The sequence below is a fragment of the Oryzias latipes genome, chromosome 8 (genome assembly GCF_053564925.1).
Source record: "Oryzias latipes strain Hd-rR chromosome 8, Olatipes_Hd-rR_3.1".
Classification (NCBI taxonomy): domain Eukaryota; kingdom Metazoa; phylum Chordata; class Actinopteri; order Beloniformes; family Adrianichthyidae; genus Oryzias; species Oryzias latipes.
Window position 1 is genome coordinate 7,728,033 of NC_136244.1, and position 23,324 is coordinate 7,751,356.

A 23,324-nucleotide genomic window follows, 5' to 3' on the forward strand; every position below is an offset into this window, starting at 1 on the left:
ACCCAGGTTTCCTGCATGCCAGTCCTGCACTTAAGAGTCCAATTTCTTACAAAGTTTGGGTGCATGTAGAGACTTAACCCTTCTGTTATGCCCCCCCCCCAACCTTTGTTCTAATTAATGCAATAAATTAGTCACATCTGTAGTCTAAGGATTGCCCTCCAAGTTGTGTGCAGAAAGCTCCTTCTCATCTGTTTTCCATTCAAACTGTGACATTTACTGTGATTTTTGTCGTTACATATTCTTCTTTTCTTGCTTTTCACACAGATTAAAAAAATCATGATCTGATCAAGTGGTGTACAAGTAGCTGGAAATCACATTATTGGGGAGAAATGATGTTTTCCAAATCAGATAAGTTTGTATGAACATTTGAATCATTTGATAACTCATGAAAGCAGGTTATAATCAGCTTTTTGTTGGGCCTGTAAACAAGAAAAATTCTGAAAAAATAAAAAATATGTGCATTAAATAAATGTTTTTACACAAATGTAAAACAAAAAAAAAACACTTTCTATGAAAATATGCTGTTAAATATATTTTTCATTCCATAGTTGGTTGAATTCCTCAGTTTCTGTATTATTTTCTAAATCAAAAATGAAAAAAGCCAACATTAGATTTTCTTTTCAATTTAATTCATTTAATATAATCTTATTTACATTTTATTTTTTCATAAATGTTTAGTACATTGTAAGTTACAATACTTTGCATCCATTACACAGTGAACTCTGACCCTAGAAAGAAACGTCGTCTGAAATCATAATAATGCTTTTGTAACAGTCTTCAATCCACAACAGAGTTAAAGGTTTTTCCGTGTTTTATTCCACCTTTAAAACTGATTTCCTTCTTTTGGGATTTTTCATTTTTATGGCGTTTTAATGGGCTGTAGTGAACAGAAGATGGGCAGAGAAAGGTCATGGATAAAAGACAGCAAGATGGGCATTGTAACATGAATAAAAGGCTTAGAAAACATGCCACAAATAAAAAACTCCCAAAAGTGCCTTTATGTTTTCATGATTCAGGCTCATTCAGATACAAAAAAAAAAAAAAGAACATTATCCACCTTTAGAACATCAATTGAGTTAGATTTCTAAAAATTAGAGCAGGGAATATAATCTCCCTTTGACTTTATTGTAACCTGGTATATAAAAACACCAACTTTAATCATACGCTGCCAGAGTAATTCTCCGCAGTGATATGAATGCTAAAAAAAGGAACAATTCAATAAAACCCACTTTGTGGATTGCTTGAACTGCTTGAGCGTCAAGCAGTGGAGGGGTAACAGATTAGCACGAGCTCGTCGTAGAGCATATAGCAGCTTGGTCAGTCATCACTTAGTAATAAATAATAAAACATCAGAGTGGATGAGAGTGGTCGCCAAACCGAGGATCAGGCTCATTTGATCGTTTTTTTTTTTGTCTTTTAAACAGCATAACTTGAGCGCCATGCTGGACACACACATCGACATTCACACCAACTCACACTCTCCATCATGCACCCGGACATAAAAACGCACATCAAAGTGGTTAGACGTGAAGCATGAGTTACAGTCGCTCAGACAGTTCTTTGCTTTGTTCTCCGCTCCGAAGTCTCCGCTGGCGGGCCGGCGTGTGACTGTCCGGTTCAGTCCAGAGACTCAAGTGCGACAAAAGTTCTGTTTTCTTGTGGTTAGACATTCAGAAGAATGACATCATAGCTTGTTAAAACTGAAGGGTAGAAATGCTTCTCCAAAACGGGTTGAAAATTGGTTTAAAATACTTTTCTGCCCTGTCCTCACGCTGCTGTGCTTCCTCCCGCCGCCACGTCGGTCCGGAGGCGCACGGCGAACCGCGGGCGGTGGGTGTTCTCGTGAGGCTTTTTCATTTTGGGAGGGTGTGTGTATTTGTGTTAATGTGACACAGTTGTGTGCAAGTGCAGGCGTGACTGTATGAAGAGTCGCCGGTGGACACGTCACTCCACAGCGAAGCCGCAGGTTTCCTCCACAGCCGTCAGCAGCTTCTCATAAAGCTTCTCGTAGGACTCGTATGGAGGGATGTCTATTCTGTTGAAACTGGAGACACAAACACTTTTTAGTCCACACTCGAGTGCAGGTGGAGGGGAGAGCTGCACCGTCTGCATCCTCACCATGTGTGAGCTTTAGGCAGGTTGTCTGTGTTGGCGTCTATCAAGTGAATGGTGAAGAGCCTTGGTCCTGCAGAACCTGTAGAGCCTTACACAGATACATTCTAGTTATCACTGCTCTTCTTCGGAAAACAGATCAGATGAAAACGGCACTCTGGAGAAAAAGGTTTTTTTGTTTTTTAAGGGAAAATGATCTTGGACGTTTGTTAGAACCAGGAACAGAACAGAACAGAAGAGTCCTGCCAGTTCTGCCGCTTTACACCAAACAGTCATGAGAAAGCAACACTTCACATTTATCCTCATGTCTTAACCGCTAAGCGTCAAACTGATCTTCAGGTCAGATGTACAAATGGATCCGGTTTTTATTCATCCTGGAGACACAATCTAAAATCTTTCTTGTTTTGGTTCCTTATGCTTTAAGCAGAACTGACAAGGCTAAATTTAAAGACATATCATCGAGGCTCAAAATATAACGTTTTAGAGAGAAAAAAAACATGCTAGAAAGGGTGTTTTGCTTAGAGACAGAGGACTTATTGTTGCATTTAGACATGTGAGAACAAAGTGGAGTCGATCCATAGAAGAGCAGCCAAAGCAAATGTTTCATTCCACTTTTTCAGATTTATAACAAAGTAACTATAAAGTCTCCATGAGGAAATAAAACCAAAGATCTATATGTTTTATGAAATGTCAGTCTTTAGGGGTTAAAACTTTAAGTTAAGGTCTCATTTTTCTTTTTTCTGCTAGAAATCTCCAATTATTTCTTTTTTTAAAGAGTTAGAATAAAAAAAAATCGAGTTTTTGGGGATTTAAACATGTTTGTGTGGCATTTTTCTGATGGGAGGACATACAGAAAGAAAATGACTAATTTGCACAACTCAGAGGTGAATTTCTGATGACCCTCTGCTGCTCTGCAGAAGCTGTCCTAGAAAACAACACAAGTGTTTTGATTTTGGCTAAACACCATAATCATGAATAAATAAAACACTTGCAACGCTTTTACAATAAATTAAAATAAATGATTGGAGTGGGACTTGAAGTTCTTAGTAAATATTAATCTCAGTTATGGTAGTACTCAATTATATTTAAAACTGAGGTTGAATTAAAACCATAAACTAATAAAATCTATTTTACTAAAATATTAGCTTCACGTTTTGCTTATTTGTGGTTTATTTTTACATGAAATAACTAAGATTTGATGAGGAAAAGGCGATTTTTTTGGTGCACTGAAAACGATCCATGAAAAATATTTTGTTTATTTTTAAAGTTTTATATACGTTTAGTCTCTAGACTTGCCACTAAAAAAATATTTTTCTGTTTTAATTTTTAGGGGTTAAAGTTATCCAAATGAGTCATAAAATTGCTGTTTTGAAAACTGCATTTTCCCACTTAAAAATGCAGATCAGAAATATTATAGGCTTAAAAATAAACAAGCAAAATAGCCATGAGAATAATTAGCCTGACAAAATTAAATTAAGTAAGAAGGGCTACCAATCATGAAGGAGGAAAGATTTTGGGCCAAAGCTCTGCTTAATGACAAATTCTTCATCGTGCAGCAAGATACTGAGGTTCAAAGTTAGTCCAAGTGTTTAAAAGCAGCTTAAGGACTTTTGGTTTCATTTCAGATCAACAGGAGAAACTAAAGCGTTCGTTTTGATTCAACGGTTAAGTGAGTTTACTGAGTGAACCAGTGCTCGACCCACCCTGCAATGCTTTGAACCCCTGCAGGGGGACGCGGGTGGAGCCCGTGACGAACTGCAGCAGACGTCCTCTCCTCTCCTCGCTGAAGGCCTCCACGGCCTGCCAGAACCACCGCACCACATTACTCTCACTTGTGCAATGCTTCAGGCGGGTGTTGGTCTTCCAGTCTGCAAGATCTATCTTCCCAAGTCCACCGATGATTAGCTGGACAGATTGGAAAAGTGGGTTTGAGTGTCTTGCCTTCCTGTTGCATGTAAACCCAAACGAGACGCGTACCTCCAGTTCTTTGTGGTCAAAAGGTTTGAGAAGATGCTGTGGGATCAGCTCACCGAATCCCTTCTGAAGAGCCAGAAACTGAGCCTCGATTCCACGCATGAACCTCCAGTTCACATACAATCTGGAACACCAACAAGTTTATTTACCTCATGGAAAAAGCAGATCCTTCCCCCGTTTGTCATATATAAAGCGCTAGTGTGTAATCACCTGACGTATTCTTTCTTGTTCTCCTCGGTGACCGCAACATTTCGGCCGTTTGGTTTGAGTTCATGCTGTGATAATTTCCCAAAGGCGTTGTGCTCCACACAGAACGTGTGGTCAAGGACTGAAGTGATGTCATTTTCTCTGTGGACAAAAAAAAAAAAAAAAAAACCTTAAAACTGGAGACCATAAACAAAAGTAAGTCCTACTAAACTGCTTGCTATCGAGGTAACAGATACTCACAGTATCCAGACCAGGCTCTTGTGCAACTCCGGGTCGGTGGTCTCCAGGTCGTTGAGCTGGATGGGTTTGCCCAGCAGCTGCTTGTAGAATGGCAGCGTGAAGCTACCGTTGATGTAGTGACCGTGGAAGACTGCCAGGCCCATCACACGACCCACAAAGTGGAAATACGACAGATGGTCCTAGGAAGCAGAGAGAGCCACAGAGTCAGAGGATTCTCCTCATCCTGGCCCTCAGACGGGACGTGGGGGCTTCAGAGGGAACTCACAGGGTTGATGGAGGAGTCGGGGTTGATTTGCAGGGTGTAGATGTTGTCCGTGGAGTACTGGAACAGGCCGTAGTAGGGGTTCAACATTTCATGACACAACAGGTACAGCCACTCCCTACAATAAAACAGAAAACGGACTTCTGCTAACAAAACCTTCTGTTTAAATAAAAAAAAAAAAAGATTTGATGGGATTTGAACTGCTTGATGCCATCTGCTTATATTTATACAATAAACAACCATCAACAAATGTTTACCTCGCCACTCCACCATAATCAAGGCCCTCCTCCCCTCTGAACTTCACCATCAGCCGTTTCTTCAGGTCCTTAGGCCTCATCTTCATGATCTGTCGATATGACTCCTACAAACACACAAGTGCTTAAATGTCATCTCAATGTCAATCTTTTCTGACCTTTTGATAGTATTAAAAATCCTGCCTTATAAATTGCTTTGGTGGCCACTAGAGGGAACTAAACACGATAAGCCTGAATCTTCCAAACATCCTGACTGAAGAACTAAACCCACTTTTGTTTCCATGCAGATTCATTCTGTGTCGTCATCATAATTTATTTCAAACTAGCAGCTAAAAGCTCATTGCATTAAGCAGAATTAGTTTGGAGATTAACTCTTGAATGTTAGCCTGAATAGAGCAGGCAAACATTTTTTATTTAACTGTTTGTGCAGCTAAAAATGTTTTCGTTTTGCAACTTTATTGGTTTAATTATCACTGATAAAGTTTTTTTTAATTTTACAACCTAAGGGCAGTTAAACCCTGAATGCTCTCTGCAGGCCTTTTGTTAGCTGCAGGTTTTCTCTTTTTACAGATCCAATAGATGTAACTTATTCTATCAACAAGTGCATCATCCACTTAAACTTAGAGTTCAATTAAAAAAAACGAATAAAATCTATTTCTACGTATTTCTGATTCGTCAAACCATAAAAACATCTTTCTTTGAAGTATTCCTTCCATTAATATTTGGGTAAAAAAATTGTTTTTTATCAGAAATCAGGAGTTTGAGGATAAAAAATAATGGAGGAGTGAACTGAATCATGAACTTATGAATCTAAACTAAATTCGTTCAGTGTTTCTGCCGGTGATCTCTGATCATGCTTCAACCCTTTAACAGTGAGGCTTTAGCTCAGGTGTTTACATTCATTCAACTTCTTTAACCCTTTAAACTGTTTCTACCATAACAGTCGCTTTTCACAGCGTCAGAATCAGCTGATTTACGTTGATGCATGAGAGTGACAGGATGTCAAAAGGTGTTTATTATTTAGGTGTTGCCAACAACACTGGCGTTGAAGGGTAAATGGCTGCTTCTCATCTGAGTTGGACAGTCAGAGTCGAGGACGAGCTCATCAGATCAGATTTAGCCGAGACCTTTAACTTACTTGTGACTAGCTGTTCTGACTATATTTTGATGCAACACTCCTCCAATATTGGTGTTCTTTGTAGGTTTTTTGTTAAACTAAAACTTAAGGGCTTTAAATAAATCAGTTTTTTTTGGTGAAATCTTACAGTTCTCTTAAAAAAAAGTGCCTTTCTAAATGTGTTTTTCTGTGTAACAGCTTCCAGGACAGAAAAAGCTGTGAAGGGATTTGTTACCATAAAAATAGGAATTTAACAGATTATATAAAACGATTTTCTGAATAGTCAACAGTAATGTTCCACGTGGACAGCTTTCTCCTGCTCATGCGCCTCCCCCTCACCTCAAAGATCTCCTCTCGGGACACCTCGATGCGACAGTGTCCTGCCTGTGGCTGCTGCAGCGACAGCTCGTGGCGGAGCAGCTTCAGCTTATGCACCAGATCTCTCTCGTAACGCGCCGCCACCTCCCCGTCGCCTCCTCCGTTCCCGCTCACTCCTCCGCCTCCCCCCTCCTCAACCCCCACATCCATCTGGGGGACCTGGGATGACTCCTTGGCCTGGGATTGCTGGCTGGAGGGTTGAAAGCAGCAGGAAGTCAGTGCATGGAAAAGCGGAGTGGGAATAATGCCAGGGGAGTGGGCAGCACTGCAAAGCGAGCAGTTACTCCAGACAGCTGGATCGACAATCAGCCCACATCTCTGTGAGGAGCACCTTTCAGTTTTACCATAAACACAGCTGATGGTTAGAGGAGCACACTCAGATAAGACTCAACACATCTGCCAGACAGATGTGGGCCGAGTTCTATGATGAAGGCAAGATTCAAAGTGAGTCTAAAATGAAAAAAATGTGGAGTTTCAGGAAAAGATCCAGAACTGGGAGACTGACTGGATTGAGGGTCCTCCTTCAGAATGTTTCCATCAAGCAGACACTGATCGTTACTCTGTCAGCTTGATTAATTAAGCTGTGCAGCAGTGGGCTCATAATTAGCAGATCACAAGTTCAAGTCCAGGACTTTGTTTTAATCCATTGCATCAAGTTTAAAAGTAGGAAATCCTGCTTTTTGTCAATAGCTCTACCTGCTAAAATCATTCTTTTTATTTAAAAATGAAGGAAAAACCTTATTTTGTAAATGTCTGAAAGTAAATGACACATTCAGGTGTAGCTCAGTCGTTTGTTGTACATGTGGCTGCATGATCGGTGTAATAGAACCAAGAGTCGTGTGGAAAAGAAAAAAAGCCAGATTTGAAACAAGTTAAAAAGAAAAACAAAACATGAAAAAAACTTCCAACACTGAAAATTATTTGATAATTGAAAAAGATTGAAATCCATGTTTTTAGACATTAAAGACATTTTACAAAGTTTTATGTTGTTTTAACTTCTCTTTGTGTTACACCTTTCCAAACTTTTCCCAAAATCAGCACAGTGGAGATTTTTTTTGTCTCATTAAGTGCTAGGATGTAAAAATAAGTAAATTATTATAAAAATGAATTATTTTGCTCCCAGACACTTCTAACAATAAAAAAACTAGATTAAGTACTCAAAAAACCAACCCTAAAAACAACATTTATTTTTTGTTCAATTTTAAGCATGTTTTTTTTTTTACAGTTTACTAAATGTTTACTAAAGTTAGACTGGCATTTATTGTTATTATTTTGAAAGCAGAAACTTAGATTTCTGTTCCAAGCATAAATTCTAGATTTAGATTTTAGGAAGATTTATGCAGATGGGCCAATTAAGATCGTATTTTTATATTGTTCACATTTTCTCCTAAAATTAGTAATTTCCACTTTTTACACTAGTTTTTTCGTTACTGTAATCAAAACAAATTACAATTAGGTACATAAAAACTAAAAAAAAAATCCCAAAACATTTGCAGAGAACTAGCCAGGGCGTTCAGTTTGTCAACTCCAGTTTATCTATATGGCTCCTTAAAATGACTTGAGTCAAATAAGGCGCCGTACGTTAAAAGCTGTAAACATCAAAAAGCAACAACAATATTAAAACAATTGAAGGTAAAATAAAGTATGAATAAGTGGGAAATTGCACTTTTAAGAAGTCCAAAGGTTGGTTAATCAGTAAAGTTCTGCTCCTGAACTTGGTGGCGTTGGGTTGTTCGGCCTTGCACATACCTGATGATGTTGTGTAGGCGTGGGTCTGTGAACTGTGTGGTTCGATTGTTGTGGTCGACAAAGTAGATGCGGCCGGAGACGGTGCTGCGGATCTCCCAGCCGACAGGTAAAGGGCCGAGCTCCTCGCAGCTCACGCTGGCCAGGTCCCTGCAGACACACAAGCACAATGTTGTTGCCTCATCGAGTCGCACTCTTTTCTGCAGCAGCAGCGGCTTGTTCTCAGGTCTCACTTATTTCCAGTGAAGTCATACCGAGGTATCCGCGGATCGTGCCAGGTGCTGACCCCTGTCTGTGTGTGAAGGAAGTACACCTGGCCTTGAACTGTCGTTCGCTGCTCTGTTAAAATAAACAAAAAGGATTTCACCACAGGTGTCAAAAAATGCTGAGAGATGTTTGACCTCATGCTTTAGACTGACCATATCCTTCTGGTAGATCAGGCGGTTGATGCCCGGGGGGTCTGTTCTGGGGGGTGTGGCCGTGCCCTCTAGAGTCCTGCCCTCGGATTCGTTGCGTCTGCAGATGGTTCTCCTGAACAGGGGATTCAAGCCGGCAGCTCCACCCCCCTGCAGCACCGGTGGAGTCGGAGTAGGGCAGTGGCTCTTCGTTGAAACACCCCTCAAAAACAGGCCTATGTGGAGGGAAGTGCAAACTGAGTCTTCCCCATGAACAAAAAAAAAAAAAAAAACACTCGACAGGACGCAACACAATGTCCCTGCAGGATAAACTGTCCTAAAAGGTTTGTCTGCTCCTCACCCATCATTCTCCAACAGTCCTCTACAGTCCACTACAGGCCCACCATTGCCAATGCGGTCCCGGGTCTGCAGGCTCACTGGAAACCAAGACGGAACACAGATTAAGACTTTCACTTATCAGAAAAAAGCTATTTTTCTGCCTTTTTGTGAGGTTTCTACCGACAAATCCATTCCCAGCTTCTCAGCAGTGACCTGACCGTGACCCTAACATTCACCCTCAAAATGTTAAGGTTGGTTTATGCTCTGCAGCAAGCAACACGTTTGTTCACAAACAGCTACAGTCAGGACCATGAATATTTGGACAGAGACACATTCTTTCTAAACTGTAGATTACTATCACAGTGAATTTTAGATAAAACAACTCAGATGCCATTGAAGTGCAGACTTTCAGCTTTTATTCCATGGGTTGAACAAAAAGATTGCATAAAAATGTGAAAAAGTAAAGCATTTTTTAAACACAATCCCTTCATTTCATAGGCTTGTTAAGTAATTGGACAAATGAAATAACTGCAAACAATCTCCACGCCTTCTCCATACTTTTCTCTTTCCATCATTCTGGTAGAGGTTGATTCTGGTCCAAAGAATGTTTTTCCAGAACTGTGCTGGCTTTTTTAGATGCTTTTTAGCATTTACCCTCTGTATGTACTTTCATGCAGTCTTCTTTTTATGGTAGACTTGATATTGATACGCCTACCTCCCGGAGAGTGTTGTTCACTTGCTTGGCTGTTGTGAACGGGTTCCTCTTCACCATGGAAATGATTCTGCGATCATCCACCACTGTTGTCTTCCGAGGACGTCCAGGTCTTTTTGTGTTGCTGAGTTCAGCAGTGGTTTCTTTCTTTCTCAGGATGTACCACACTGTTGATTTTGTCACTCCTAATACTGTAGCAATTTCTCGCATGGTTTTTTATCTGTTTTCTCAGCTTAATGATGGCTCCTTTCACCTGCATGGAGAGCTCCTTTGACAGCATGTTGTCAGTTTACAGCAAAATCTTCAAAATACAAGCACGAGTCCTCTAATCAACTCGAACGCCTTTTATCTGCTTCACTCATAATGACATAACAAGGGAATTGCCCACACCTGCCCATGCACTACCATGGAATTCAATTGTCCAATTACTTACAAGCCCATGAAATGGAAGGATTGTGTTTAAAAGCTGAAAGGCTGCACTTCAATAGCATCTGAGTTGTTTTATCTAAAATTCACTGTGGTAATGTCCAGAAACAAAATTAGAAAGAATGTGTCTTTGTCCAAATATTTATGGTCCTGACTGTATAAAAACAGGAAGTTTGGTCTTTTCTAGTCTGAACATTAGAAGTTGATGAGAAGCTGAAGAGCAGAAATCCAACAAGTTCCCCACAGCAGTGACAAAGACACCCAAATGCTGGCTTTGGGTGGATTTAGGAGGAAGAAAAACCTTTTTGAAGCAGAAACAGAAGATCCGTGGTTTCTAAAGTACTAGTAGAGGAAAAAGGAGACAGAAGGTGAGGGATCTAACCCAGGTCAGATCACACCATTCAGAACGCACCAAGGAGGAACGCTAGTGTGCCAAGAAAAAGGAACTAAAGTCCAGATCAGTTCTCAACTGTAAGCACTAGATGGCTGGTTCCACAATCAGAAACCTCTTTTTAACTCCTGGGTTTAGATTTAAAATCCAGTTAGAGTTACATGCTGCATGTTTCTCTGTCCTGTGATAAACAGCTCTTTAAAGTTCCCTACATGACCTTTGGAGTCAAAATGGCAGCCACACTGGAGTTAATAGACCACAGCAACAATAACGTCTCCTGCTTGATTCATGCCGTTTAACGTTTGATGCACAAAACCAAATTTTTTGATCTCCTTGGCAACTAGACATTTCACAAACCCCACCCACATCTTTTAAGAGAGTAACAACTGTTAAGATGTTGTTTGGTTCAGATCCGCCCCAAGCTGTTTCCCATTGATAGAGACTTCGCCATAGCTACGTCTTTAGAGTTTTGGAGAGGAATGTTGTTAGCCTTTTTAGGGAATCGATCAAAGATTAGGTACAGAATATCCTTAAGGAATGTGTCCAATGGAAAGTTAAGACTCATGAAAGGGCATTTTAAAGATGGCTAACAGGGTCCATGGTAGGCCTCCACAATAAATCTCAAATTTATGGTCATCGTAATATCAGCCTTGCAATAAATGGTTACCTGAAATGTTTACACACATGCCAAAACAATCTTATGGCAGCTTGAAGTATTTAACAAATTAAAGATAGCTCTTTACGCGTTTGACCAATCAGATGGAGCCCTTTTATTTTCAATACCTGCCTCCCATGTAGACGAGGGATGTTTGGAATATCAGTTATGTAGACTTTGATTTACATAAAACTGTTGCAGTAAAAGGAAATGAAGTAGGAGTTGTTTTAGTTTTGCTTTTTCTTCATGTATCGCAAGTCATATCGTCATCGCAATATTGATCACAAATATCACACATTGCAAGGTTTTTCAAATCGCGCAGCCCCAGTCAAAGGTCAAGAATCCTGCCCTTAGCTGTTAGTCGGGTCCTCACAAGTTGTCAAGTAATTCATATCCGCCCTTATGCCTCAGAACTACAGACACATTATTATACAGGTGCAAAATAGAACACATTTTTTGTAGTGTAAATGAGCAGCAGGATGAATAAAATACATTTGTTTAATCGCTTCAATTTGAAGTGTTTACAACCATAATGAATGTAAGTGTACTTTAGCATCACTTGTATGTATGTTCTTAATTGTTGAGGTTGACCTTTTTGTTCCATGATTTGCCATTACTGAACAGTTGAAAAAAAAAAAAGACAAATATGCCTTTATATCCTAATAGTAATGTTGGCAACTCATGGAGTAAAAAAAGGGACTTTTGTTGCATAAATAAATAAATGTGTAGAGCCTTACCTACAATCTGACCTCTGACTGCATCACTGTCAGAGGGGTTAAGCTTACATAGATCTAGTCGCTGGTCTGAAATAAGTAAAAATATAGATTTTTATACATTAGAAAATGTGTAGACAAAAACAAAAGGAAAAAAATCAAACTGGATAGGACTTACATCCCGTGTCTTTTAGCCTGCTGATGGCGTTAGAAAGCAGTCGTATACAACCCAGAAACCCCGCCCCCTGTCGCTTGTGAATCTTCTTGTGGTTCCATATGCTGATGGTGATGGAGTCAGTCTTTCCAATGTAGCTGAAACAACAAAGTTCATCAGATTTCTTTCCTTGGCAACCTTTGGAAAAAAGCAGAAGTGTCTAAAAAAAGTAGAAACACAAACATTCTCTGTGTTGTGACCAAATGATCTCATTAAAACTCCTGTGAAGGAACAAAAAGTTGTTTTGCTCACAGGTCATAGTGCTGGTTCCACTTGGGGTCCAGTGTGCTCTTGACTGTGTCTGTGGAGTGGCACTGACCCGATCCATCTACCACCACCTTGGCAAACGGATCTGGAAGGCCTGCAAAAAAAGTAAAAAAGTTGGTTTATTAGCAATAATTTTTCAATCTAAAGTGTTGCTTATTACTGCAAAAGACTCCTACAATAATTTATTAAAAACTACTTACGAAAGAAATCTTTCTTTGCGAGGTTTTTGGCACATAATACTGCAAGAGAAGAAAAGGCACAGTTATGTGGCTGATTCCACGGCGTGTGGGCTGCTGGGATGAATTCTGGTATCATTGCTGCTCAGAATAATGTGAGAATAATAACGAGAAGAACCTCTTTTGTGAATACAGACGGAGTTTAATACAATAAATCATCATTTCAGAATCACGGCACACTCCGCCGCCCACAGCAAGAGTGACGTCTGACACTTATCCTCTCTAAACTAAAACAAAATACAAAAATTAAAAAAAATAAGATTTTTACACAAGAACAAAAATAAACCTTTAAGATCCAAATGACAATCAACGGCTTCATAACTACAATGTTCATCATCATTTTTGCCAAAGACTTGATGACTATGTCCACTCTGCAGGATGTGAACAGACCAAACCACCGGAAAAAAGTCACACGGTTCAAGACAGCTGTTCGGTGGCAGCCTATTCCAAAAAAAGCACAGACACACACAGATAAAAAAAATAAAAAAAATAAGAAGAAAGCCAGAAAGTTTTTCTAGTATTCTGGCTGCTGAATTTATAACCACAGCTCCACATTTACCCACAGACTGTTTGCAGCCTTTCCAGGCACAGCAGAGATCAGATAAGCTTTGGGCCTTAGTCACATGCATCTGTAGGAGGTTTGACCCTTAAGGGTGCGTTGGAGTTTTTGGGTTGTCCGGGCTGTGGAAGGTCGTAGACAGGAGCTGATGCAGGTGTGTCTTGCAGTTCCCTTAAGGCTCATATGGCTACCTTATAGGACGTCATGACAATGGAACAGACCATTGTCCTGTCTGAAGTAAGTATTGTGTAAGTTACACACACTTGTGACACACAAATGATGCTGTCGTACAGTGCCCTTACACCACACTCTAGCAACTAGAGTCTAGTAAGGTGTGTGTGTACTAGCTTATTAATGACTGCATTGTAATGCTGCACACATGAAGTGGGCAGGTGAAAGTACCCATAGGACGCCCGGAAGATACCCACACAAACTGCACAGTACATACTTACTTTTTTAAATTCTAACAGTCAAGCTATGGACACACCAGGCTTGTGTTGTGCACTCTTGAACATGAATTTTGTCCATGGTGTTTACACTGGACAAGCAGGGAGGGGCTGCTTCTTCATTTTTTTGCTACCGTCTCTAAGCACATGTCCGCCACCTACAGTTGGAAGAGGCTTGGTGCGAAATGTTAAAGCGGTGCAAATGTCATGAATCTCGCTTCAGTCTTGTTTCTTTCACAGCTCTATTCTGAATGAAAGATTTGGTGTCATATAATTCCAGCCAGGAACAAAGTGCAAAACTGGCATTTCCATGAATTGAAAGGGATGCCATTGGTTACAACCAAATCCAAGTCCCTGACTGGTCAAAGTTCAACTGGTCTAACTTTCAACAAGCGGATGAGCATTTTGCACAAAGATCCCGAGAACGGTCTTTAAAATATGTGTAACTGAGTGAACGCGAGAGTTTTGAACATGGAAGCCCGAACATGACTATACGTGACTTCACATACACTTTTCATTGGAAGTGGCTGCTTAAACGTGTGTTGTCAAGGGTGATGTAAGGGGTACTTATTACTGACGCTTATTCATCTGGACTTTTGTGTTTCAGCAAAGACTTTAGAAATAAGAACTGGACTCTGGTGAACCATAAATGAGCGAAACTTTAAACTCGTTCGAAGGCTTAAATTTAAGCCTAAAACCATTATCTTACAACTAAATCATTTGAATCTGATCTTGTTCATCTCTGGAGCCGTTTACCTCTACGAATTTAGTCACCCAGTGGCTTCAGATGTTGTAAATGTGATGACACATGTGTGTCTGGTGCAGCCTGGTCTATTTCCTTATGAGTAACGCACCAAGAATGGCTGCAGGATATCCTTCCATCTTCCCCATCAACAACTTTTATTCCTCTAGCCTTTGACTCACACATACCACACAGGAACATCAGCTTTTCTTTGGAAACAATACAGTTCCTGAAGAACAGAATCGGGTATGAGACCAGCTGGCGAGAAAGGGAATCTTTTTCCGACTTTTGCCCTCTGCTGAGCGAGTCTCTGCTCTCATATTCCCCTATTTCTACCCAAACAGCTGTTAAACACGCACTCATTTAGCTGATCCCTCTTTTATTTGCATCCGGAAAAGGGCCAGAGTGATCCTCTGTTGTGTTTTTGCAAATACAAAGACAAAACTATGAAAGTAGAGCAGTGGTCCCCAACCCCTGGGCCACAGACGGTCCATGAGACAGTTGGTAACGGGTCGCAGAGAAAAACACAAGCTATATATTTTCTGTTTTACTTTTAATCTGATTCTGAAGGAAGTTTTATTTTGAAAAACTACTGGATTCTCCCAACCATTTCCGACTTATTCCTGACGCATGTCAAGTCGCTCGGTCACGTGCCGAAAATGCGAAAATACTTTCTCATATCGCGGCTGCGCTTGGAGCTAAATTGAAACCCCAAAGCTAGCAAAGTTAACAAAAAAATAAATGTAGAAAATAGAAAAGAGCCAGAGAGGAAACAGAACAAGAGACCTTGACTTCAAAATAAAAGACCTCTGCATTTAACAGACAAAAACCAGGAATCTTTACTCCAAATATGGATTTCTTTTGACAGTGTTCCCACAGATCATATTAATAATAATGCAGAATATTCAGTAACCAGCTGTCTGATGTTATGAGGATGCTGCTAAAAAGGTAGATTCTGGTTTTCTATTATAATAAGAAAATAACAGTTCTTTCCTTGTACTTATCCGTCACACCTCAAAAGTGGGACGCGGCTGAAGGTGGCGTTTGTTGATTTTGTTACTTCCACTTTGACAGTTATGGGTTGGGGGAAAATCTCTAACATATTTAATGGTTCCTACAAACTCTAGAGTACAAATACTCAAATTAAAACAGCTGCAGATATTTTACATAGGATGAAGATTAACTTTATCCTCAAAAGTTAGGTGAGAACGCAGTTTCGCTTTAATTGTGTCACAAAATATGCAGTGTTAAAGAAGAAAATGAAAAAGCATTTTGGAGGATTGATCATTAATTAAAAGGATTTCTGTTAATCCATTTATTTGTCAAATTAGATATTTCTAATTGAATTTTGCAAACATTTACTAAAGAACTTTTTGAAAATAAAATGTAAAATGCCATTTTCTTAATCATTTTAATGAAGCAACAGAATCCAGTTTGGCGGATTGTTTTTTCTTTTTAATTTTGAGTCAACAAATCCAGCTTCATTTTGAAAATGAAAAAAAGCATTTCTGGTATTGACATATTTTTATTTATGCTACAGAAATTCTTCCATAGTCTGTGAAAATGTTGTCTGACATTAAACCGGTCAATGGCATGAAAAAGGTTGGGAACCACTGAATTAGATGGAAGCCATTGAGGAGAAATCAACTGTGGAATATGAAGAAAAGTCTTTTTTATGAGCAAAACTTTTGCAGACGAAACAAAATCCTAAAAGCTTTAATCTCATTAAATTTACTGGAGTCAACACATTTGTTGAGGTTTTTTTTTAAACAGTTTTGACTTTCGCCTTCAACTTTTTTGTAAATCCTAGAATATTTTCTCATCGTGTGGCAGCGTTGACCTCTTTCCAGCATCCAGACTTGCTTGTATTATGTCGAGGCCAATTAGCTTTCAATCCGACTAGCTGGCACGTAAATCTGAGCAGCACGTGCAGCTTTCATGAACAAATTAACATGATCCTGCTCAGTCACTGACGCATTCATTAGTCTCCGTTTTCCACAATAAACTCCTTCTTTTCAAACACAAAAAGACCCCCCCCCCGCTCTCTTTAACCTATTTACATCCATCCCCTTTGGATTTCTACGCCTAATGATCCCGCCTCCGCGTTCTATCCCGACTGTTCACAGGTACAGCGGATTGTGTGAAAGTAACAGGTCTTTTTTGAAAAGCATGCCATTGTTTAAGTCCAATACAATCAGCATCAGTGATGGAGTCTTCGAGCCAAATTAAAAAATTTGGATAAAATAAAAGCTATTACTGAAAACTGTCAAAATGATGAATGCCATGAAACGTCTGTCTGCAGCTTCCAATAAGTGAGGCAAAACTAGGCTGGAGCAGGGTTAACCCTCATCGTCCCTGAAGCACATGTATCCTTTTCATTGAATGGCCAAATTGTGGAGCAGTGGACCAGCTCTACACCCTCTTTAGGGTGCTGGAAGGTTCGTGGGAGGTCGCTCATCCAGTCCATATGTGTTTTGTGGATTTGGAGAAGCCGTTCGACTGCGTCTCCCGTGGTGTCCTGTGGAGGGTGCTCTGGGAGTATGGGGTCTGGAAAGCCTTACTGATGGGTGCCCAGTCTCTGTGTTACCGAAGTATATTGGACCTTTTGCCGGTGCATGTTGGACTCTGGCAGGGCGGCCCTTTATAACCGGTTCTGTTCATAGTCTTTATGGACAGAATTTCTAGGAGCAGCCAGGGGCCGGAGGGGATCTGGTTTGGGAACCACAGGAACACCTCTCTGCTCTTTGCAGATGATATAGTCCCTTTTGCTTCATCGAGCCAGGACCTCCAGCATGCATTGAGGAAGTATGGGGCAAAGTGTGAAGCAGCTGGGATGAGGGTCAGCACCGTTAAATCTCAGGCCATGTTTCTTGACTGGACAAAGGCAGTTTGCCCACTCTGGGTGGATGGAGTGGACCTGTCCAAGGTGGGGCAGGAGCGCTCCACCATAGGCTGGCAGGACGCTCCCTTAGTGATACAGTGAGAAGCATGGCCACCCGTGAAGAACTCAGCGTAGGGCCGCTGTTTTATTCACATTGAGAGGACCCAGTTGAGGTGGCTCGGGCATCTAGTTGGATGCCCCCCGGACACCTCCCTGGGGCGGTGTTTTGGGCATGTCCCACTCCGCAGAGGCCCTTGGGAAGACCCAGGACACACGGGAGACACTACGTCTCTTGGCTGGCCTGGGAACGTCTTGGGGTCCCCCCAGAGGGCCTTGAGGAAGTGGCCGGGTGGGAAGTTTGGGCATCTTTGCTTAGACTGCTGGCCACGTGGCCTGGTCCCAGATGAGCGGAAGAAGATGGATGGGTGGATGGATGGATGCCCAAAAGAAATGTGTTTTGCAGGTTTAAAAAAAGCACTTGTTAAAAAGGTACATCGCAGTTCTAAAAAGGCACAAACCAACTCCACCTACAGCGCCAAGCTGCAGGATTAGCTCTGCTTCCACTCTGTCCTTCTGCAGTGAAGGTGGTACGAATCCTGTCTGATAACACAAACTACATTTAGAGTTTCTTTGAATCCAAAAAAGTAAATTCATTAAAACAGGGGTGTTTTAGTTTATCTTTAACAATGTGTGCTATTGAAATAGTTTTAAACCTAAGCTGAACCACAAGCAGTAGGTGATTTTCATTAGGTAGCACACTGGTGTGTGCAGATTCCTGGTGATTAAAGTCAACAAAGACATCAGAGATGCGAAGGAAAAGAACATTTCTGTAGTAAAACTGCATTGGCTAGTTAGGTTTTCCAAAAATGCAAATAAATACAAAAAAATAACTCCAGTTTTATCATTTAAAGAAAAGTAAGAATTGATGAAAATATATCAGCAAAAGTACAGGAGACAAAGCCAGATGATGTTTTAAAGACTCGCTCAAACAAAAACCAGATGTTCCTCTGGCCTTTTTCTGATGATGGAGGGCATACCAAAAGAAAATTAAGCTTAAAATTGCATTTCTGAGTATTTCTTTATTTAAATTGTTGTGAATCAGGAGCAGATGAAAAAAATTCACCCACTGGGTGGGCAACAAGTTTCCTGCTCGGAGATCTCAGAAACGGGAAGGGTGGTGGGGTTGCTCCCAACCAAAGGTCCCATCACTACATTCTTCATCATTTCATGTAACTAAACAGCAAACTTGAACTGGGATGTTTTCCTAAGCTAAAAAACCAAAAGATGAACTAATAAGAACTAGATTTAGCAGTGTTAACTTGTTAGCCTGATACTACCGACATTTAAAAATGAGGGTTTCTTTTCATGCAGGAAACTCAGAATTTTTTTAATAGTGAATGATGTTTTAGTTTAAGGGTTATTAAGGCATCAAACGCGATGAATAAAAAGGCATTCTCTTTAAGTTGTTTTTCGCCATTTCCACTTGTTTCATGCTAAAAAACAAAAAAAGAGGCACATAAGCACTAATCACAGTTAAATAAGACAAGCTTTAGTAAATAAATGAGAATATATGTTCAACAAGCATCCTGCATTAAAGCAAACTTCTGTTTGAGTTAATAAAATGTTATTTTTTTGGTTAAAACCTTTTTTTTTTTACAAGATGTGATTCATAAAACTAACTTATTGGTGTCCTTTTAAAGTCATTAGTGAATGAGCTGATAATAATAATTGATGTTCACGGTTAAAACAAAATGATGGATTCAGAAATGCAGCAAGCCATACAGATGAAGCTTTATAAACAGATTAAACTGTGCACTGATAAGAACAGGGTCTAAAAAAGACCCTGTTTCCCCCCCTTTTCCCCCTTTTTGTTCTATCGTGTTATTAATAAAATATGCTTTGAAATCACAGAAAATCTACAATAATCTACAATCCAAATCTACTACAGCTGCAGTTCAGACATGCAGGTCTTTTGCAGAGGAAGATGCAAAAAGCTGTCTTTGAAATCTGCTGTGTTTAGACTACAGCAGGTAATGAATGCTATATGAGCCAGTGTGATTGATCTTCCGTACTTCCTAACAGCGAGTTGGCTATAAATTCAGTGCAGGAAGTCTCTGGCCAGTTTTGCTGACGTCTGCGTTCTCACATGCAGGTTTCCAATAACATCTCGGGCAGTTTTCAGGGACTGCAGTTCATGGGTAAAAATGGCCGTGGGCTGTCAGGCATCCTGCTGCTTACGCAACGCTGCTCATTAATAAACATCCAAACGATCAGCTGACTGAAAACATTCAGACGAAACACAAGGCGGTTCTGTAATCTGTTTCTCAGACTTCAGAGTTCTTTACAGGCTATTTCTGATGTAAAAAGGCACAGAGAGAGAATTGACAATCAGATTCTTGTTTGGCGGCAAGCAGACAATAACAGCGTCTCTGAAATGTGGCCCAAACTTGCCCGAGTCCCTTCCACAGAATCACAGGCCTTTTTGATGTAGGCCAAACAATCGCTGTCTGGCAAAATAAACAGAGCAGGTCAGCCTGACAGCACAGTGCTCCCGCCAGCTTAATGCACAGTCTTTACCCAATAAAAATTCCTATAATACCTGTGTAGGCGGGGCAAACTCAGGGGAAACAACATTTGACAGAGTCTAGGCTGGAATCAGGAGGGAACGCCTCACCAGCACACAAACACTCTTCATTTTTCCATCACAAAACAACTTAAAAAAATAAAAAGACAATCGCTCATGGTTTAGCCACTTTTCTCCCAGTAGAGAGTTGTATAAAAATAATCAGCTTTTTTTATTTTTAAGCGCCTTTTAAATTAAACAATCAAACTCACGTAAATGCAAAATAAATAAGCTTTATTGATATAATGAAGACCGATTTATTGGTGGGGTTTTGAAACCCATTCAGGGTGTATTCAGACCAGACACCAAAGCAGCAGTAAAGTGTTCTACCTGACATTGACACAGACTGGGAAAATTGGTCAGTGAAAAATAAAGTTTGAATACTGAACTATCCCGACAAGGCCTCCGAAGCGCAAGACTTCCAACATTTTTGCCTCCCGTTGCTTTGCCCCACCGTTGTAATTCCTTGCCAATGACTGAAGAGATCTTTAGTCACATGGTTTTGTTTCCAAGCTTTGATCCGGAACATGAGTCCCTGGGTAAAGTCAGTCTAGATATAGTCCAAATGCACGGTTCAGGACTTTATCTGGACCAGACTAAGCGGACTCTGTACGGACCAACAAAATAGACACTCAATTTAACCTCTGGGTGTATTCAGACTGGACACATTTTTTTCGCTTAAAGTGAACCAGAGTTGGTTTTAAATTGGCACCACAAAATGAAATGCTGATAAAACAAGAAATTTTTACTTCAAAAACTAAAAAAGTGAAGTTTTGTTTCCATGAAAGAAAATCGTAAAATTGCTGTGAAGTTTATTCAACCATAAATTCTCAGATCAATGTGCCATTTTTTAACTGAAAATCCCCATCTTTGTATCTAAAGCTGACTTTAAATTTATGTGTGAAACACAAATATTTGGTTCTGTTGATTTTTGTATCACTTTTAGCTTAACTGTAACTATCCTCTCAACTGTAAAGATTCTGGCTTTTCTTTTTCACATTCAGCTTGAATGAGTGACACCTTGGGGAGTAAATATAAAGGCTTTATGGGAAGAAGTAGGTCAGGTTTGTGAGACTTGCTCTAGTAGACAGCATGTATCTGCTCTAATCCCTTAGAATGCAGACTTTAGACACAGGATATAGAAATACACACGTGCAGCAAGTGTCTAACCACTTAAACCACCATGTCACTTCAGGAGAATCGCAAACCTTCCACAGGAACAGCAATCACTTTATTTCCACTAATGTTTTTTCTGCACCACTTCAAATAAAAAATAAAATTTCAAATAACAAGGCAACGATGTTTTGCGTGTGTGCTTATTTAGTTTTGAATCAGGCATTCTGCTACATTAGTAAAAAAGTTCATTTCCAGTTTAGGGTTACCCTGCAGAATTCCCATCAAACATGTCTGTTTTGTCTGATTCTGAGTAAAATAGAGTGGAAAAGAAAATGAGTCAGAGACAATTTAAAGTTTGACAGAGGTTGGACTTGTGACATAGAAGCTACAGTCGATAGGCAACAGTCTCCCTGCTCCGCTCCATTCTGATTAATCCACTTATAGACCACAATATCCATGCATGGCTCTCTTTTCTTCGTCTGAGCTGGCATCTGGCTCAAAACTGTACAGCTGGATAGCTCCAATATTGCTCGCCATTTTTGTTGCACCAGTAATGGTAGGTTGGGGATGTAAGGGGCTGGGAGAGCGCGCAAACAAATGGGTGACGGGAAGTGGGGGTGAGCTTACTCTGTGCCAACAGTCCTAGGCACAACACAAAGGCAAATGTCAAATGAACCCCTGCAGCTCTAAAGAAAACGACAGGTTTTTTGATTTTGACTAAAATGGGCATAATCATATTTAAAAAACCACTGGGAATGCTTTGAAAATAGATCAACAGATGAATGGAGTGGGTCTTTAACAGAATAAAACAGTGGTTCTCAAACTATAATACATACATATTTAGATATATCCAATAGTCTCAAACTAAAATTTGTATTAAACATAAGTATCCATAAATAAAGTCATAAATTGACATTTGCCATCAGTAGGCTGGTCAGGTTTTAGTCTAAATCTAAAGGCCTTGACATTTAACGTGAAAAAATTGTATTGCTTTGGTGCTGCCTGTCAAATATAATTTCCCTTAATAACCAAAATATAATCAGGATCAATTCGGTCCCAGTCAGTGATGTTAGTGTGTTAACACACAAAAAGTAATAAATTCTTAACTAAGGATTCATTATACATTATAAAAATGCCCCTTAAAAATTTTGCATAGTTAAAAACATTAAAATGAACCATAGATTACACAATCTTGAGCTTTAATTTTCTTATCTTTTTCATGTCTTTATTGTATTTATTATATAGGTACCAAATATATTAAAAATATCTGCTGGATAGGAGCTTTTTTGGCCTAAAATAATATTTATAAAGATCAATTTAAAAAAAGTGTAAATGAAGGCTCTAACCCTGACAGTAGATCTCAGATACCTCAAGAACAAACTTCAGAGGAGGCAGAAGTTCAGCGAGTGTAGCTCTAGCTAACACCAGACGATCGATGGCTGCAGTTAATCTAGGGTAGCATGTCATATTAACAGACAAATCAATGTCTGGAGAGGCTGCAGGTCAGCTCTCATTCTTGTAACAGAGCCCATAGGATTCAGCAGAAGCGACGGGGCTCGGTTGTCTGTCCACCCTCCAAATATGGGTGTAGCTAGCGAGCGTTACGAGTGGTCAACATTTACTGCAGTGTTGTAAAGGCTAGCGCTAGCATCCTACTAGCCCGAGCAGCTAATTAAGTTTTTCAACGACTTGGTAAAAGGCTGCAGTTTCACCAGCTCGTCATTGCGGCGTTTTCACTTCGCTCAGCCGTAAAACGAGCAAAAACTGTCAATTTATGAATTGCTCGTACGGTAATTTTGTTAGCATGGCTGCTAACAAGTTAGCTGAGCCTGCTACAGAAAACCGGATGTTTGGGCAAAGAAGCACCGAAAGGAGACAGATTGACTACTTACACATAACACAGCAGAGATATGTGGACTGGGGTGGTAGTTTTTCCACAAAACTGGTACTGCAAACAATTCATCATGTAATTATTTCCTTTGTATTTTTACCTGTCAGTCGAATTTTGATGCTGGACCCGTTCCTCCGACTCCCAGGATTCGACATCACTTCGGGAGAAAAAAGGATCAGTCAAACTTCCCCTCGGAGACAGCCCTCCGGAAAAATCACAGTTTCATGAAAGAGCGGGACCGCAAAGACTTCACTACAAGAAGACGAGGGCTGTTTTCTTCATGGATAAAAAGACATAATTCCGCCGCAAAGTCCTGCGCTCCTTCTAAATCCAACAACACGGGAGAACATTTTCAGGCAGGCTCAAGCACGTAGCCGGCTGACGTCATGTTCTTGACGCTACGTGCTCGCTCCAGCAAGTGTGCGCGC

At 40.2% G+C, this 23,324-nt stretch overlaps 1 protein-coding gene across 5 annotated transcripts; it reads right to left on the bottom strand.

Moving 5' to 3' along the window:
* Positions 1-607: 607 nt before the first annotated feature.
* smurf1 (SMAD specific E3 ubiquitin protein ligase 1) lies at positions 608-23,324 on the bottom strand. Of its 5 annotated transcripts, none has more exons than XM_023957740.2 (18): positions 22,997-23,324; positions 12,603-12,641; positions 12,388-12,496; positions 12,100-12,233; positions 11,946-12,011; positions 9,047-9,122; positions 8,710-8,921; positions 8,545-8,629; positions 8,294-8,440; positions 6,506-6,734; positions 5,053-5,156; positions 4,799-4,913; positions 4,534-4,712; positions 4,297-4,434; positions 4,090-4,210; positions 3,816-4,017; positions 2,119-2,194; positions 608-2,044 (listed from the first exon to the last, which is right to left on the bottom strand). In XM_023957740.2, exons 1-18 carry the CDS (start codon positions 23,049-23,051, stop codon positions 1,945-1,947), a joined length of 2,187 nt encoding a protein of 728 aa, XP_023813508.1. In that variant the 5' UTR covers positions 23,052-23,324; the 3' UTR covers positions 608-1,944. The 5 variants fall into 5 exon arrangements, with proteins under 5 accessions (XP_023813508.1, XP_023813507.1, XP_023813506.1 ...); XM_023957739.2 differs by having other exon boundaries at positions 2,119-2,203; positions 22,997-23,318; XM_023957738.2 differs by having other exon boundaries at positions 8,524-8,629; positions 22,997-23,310.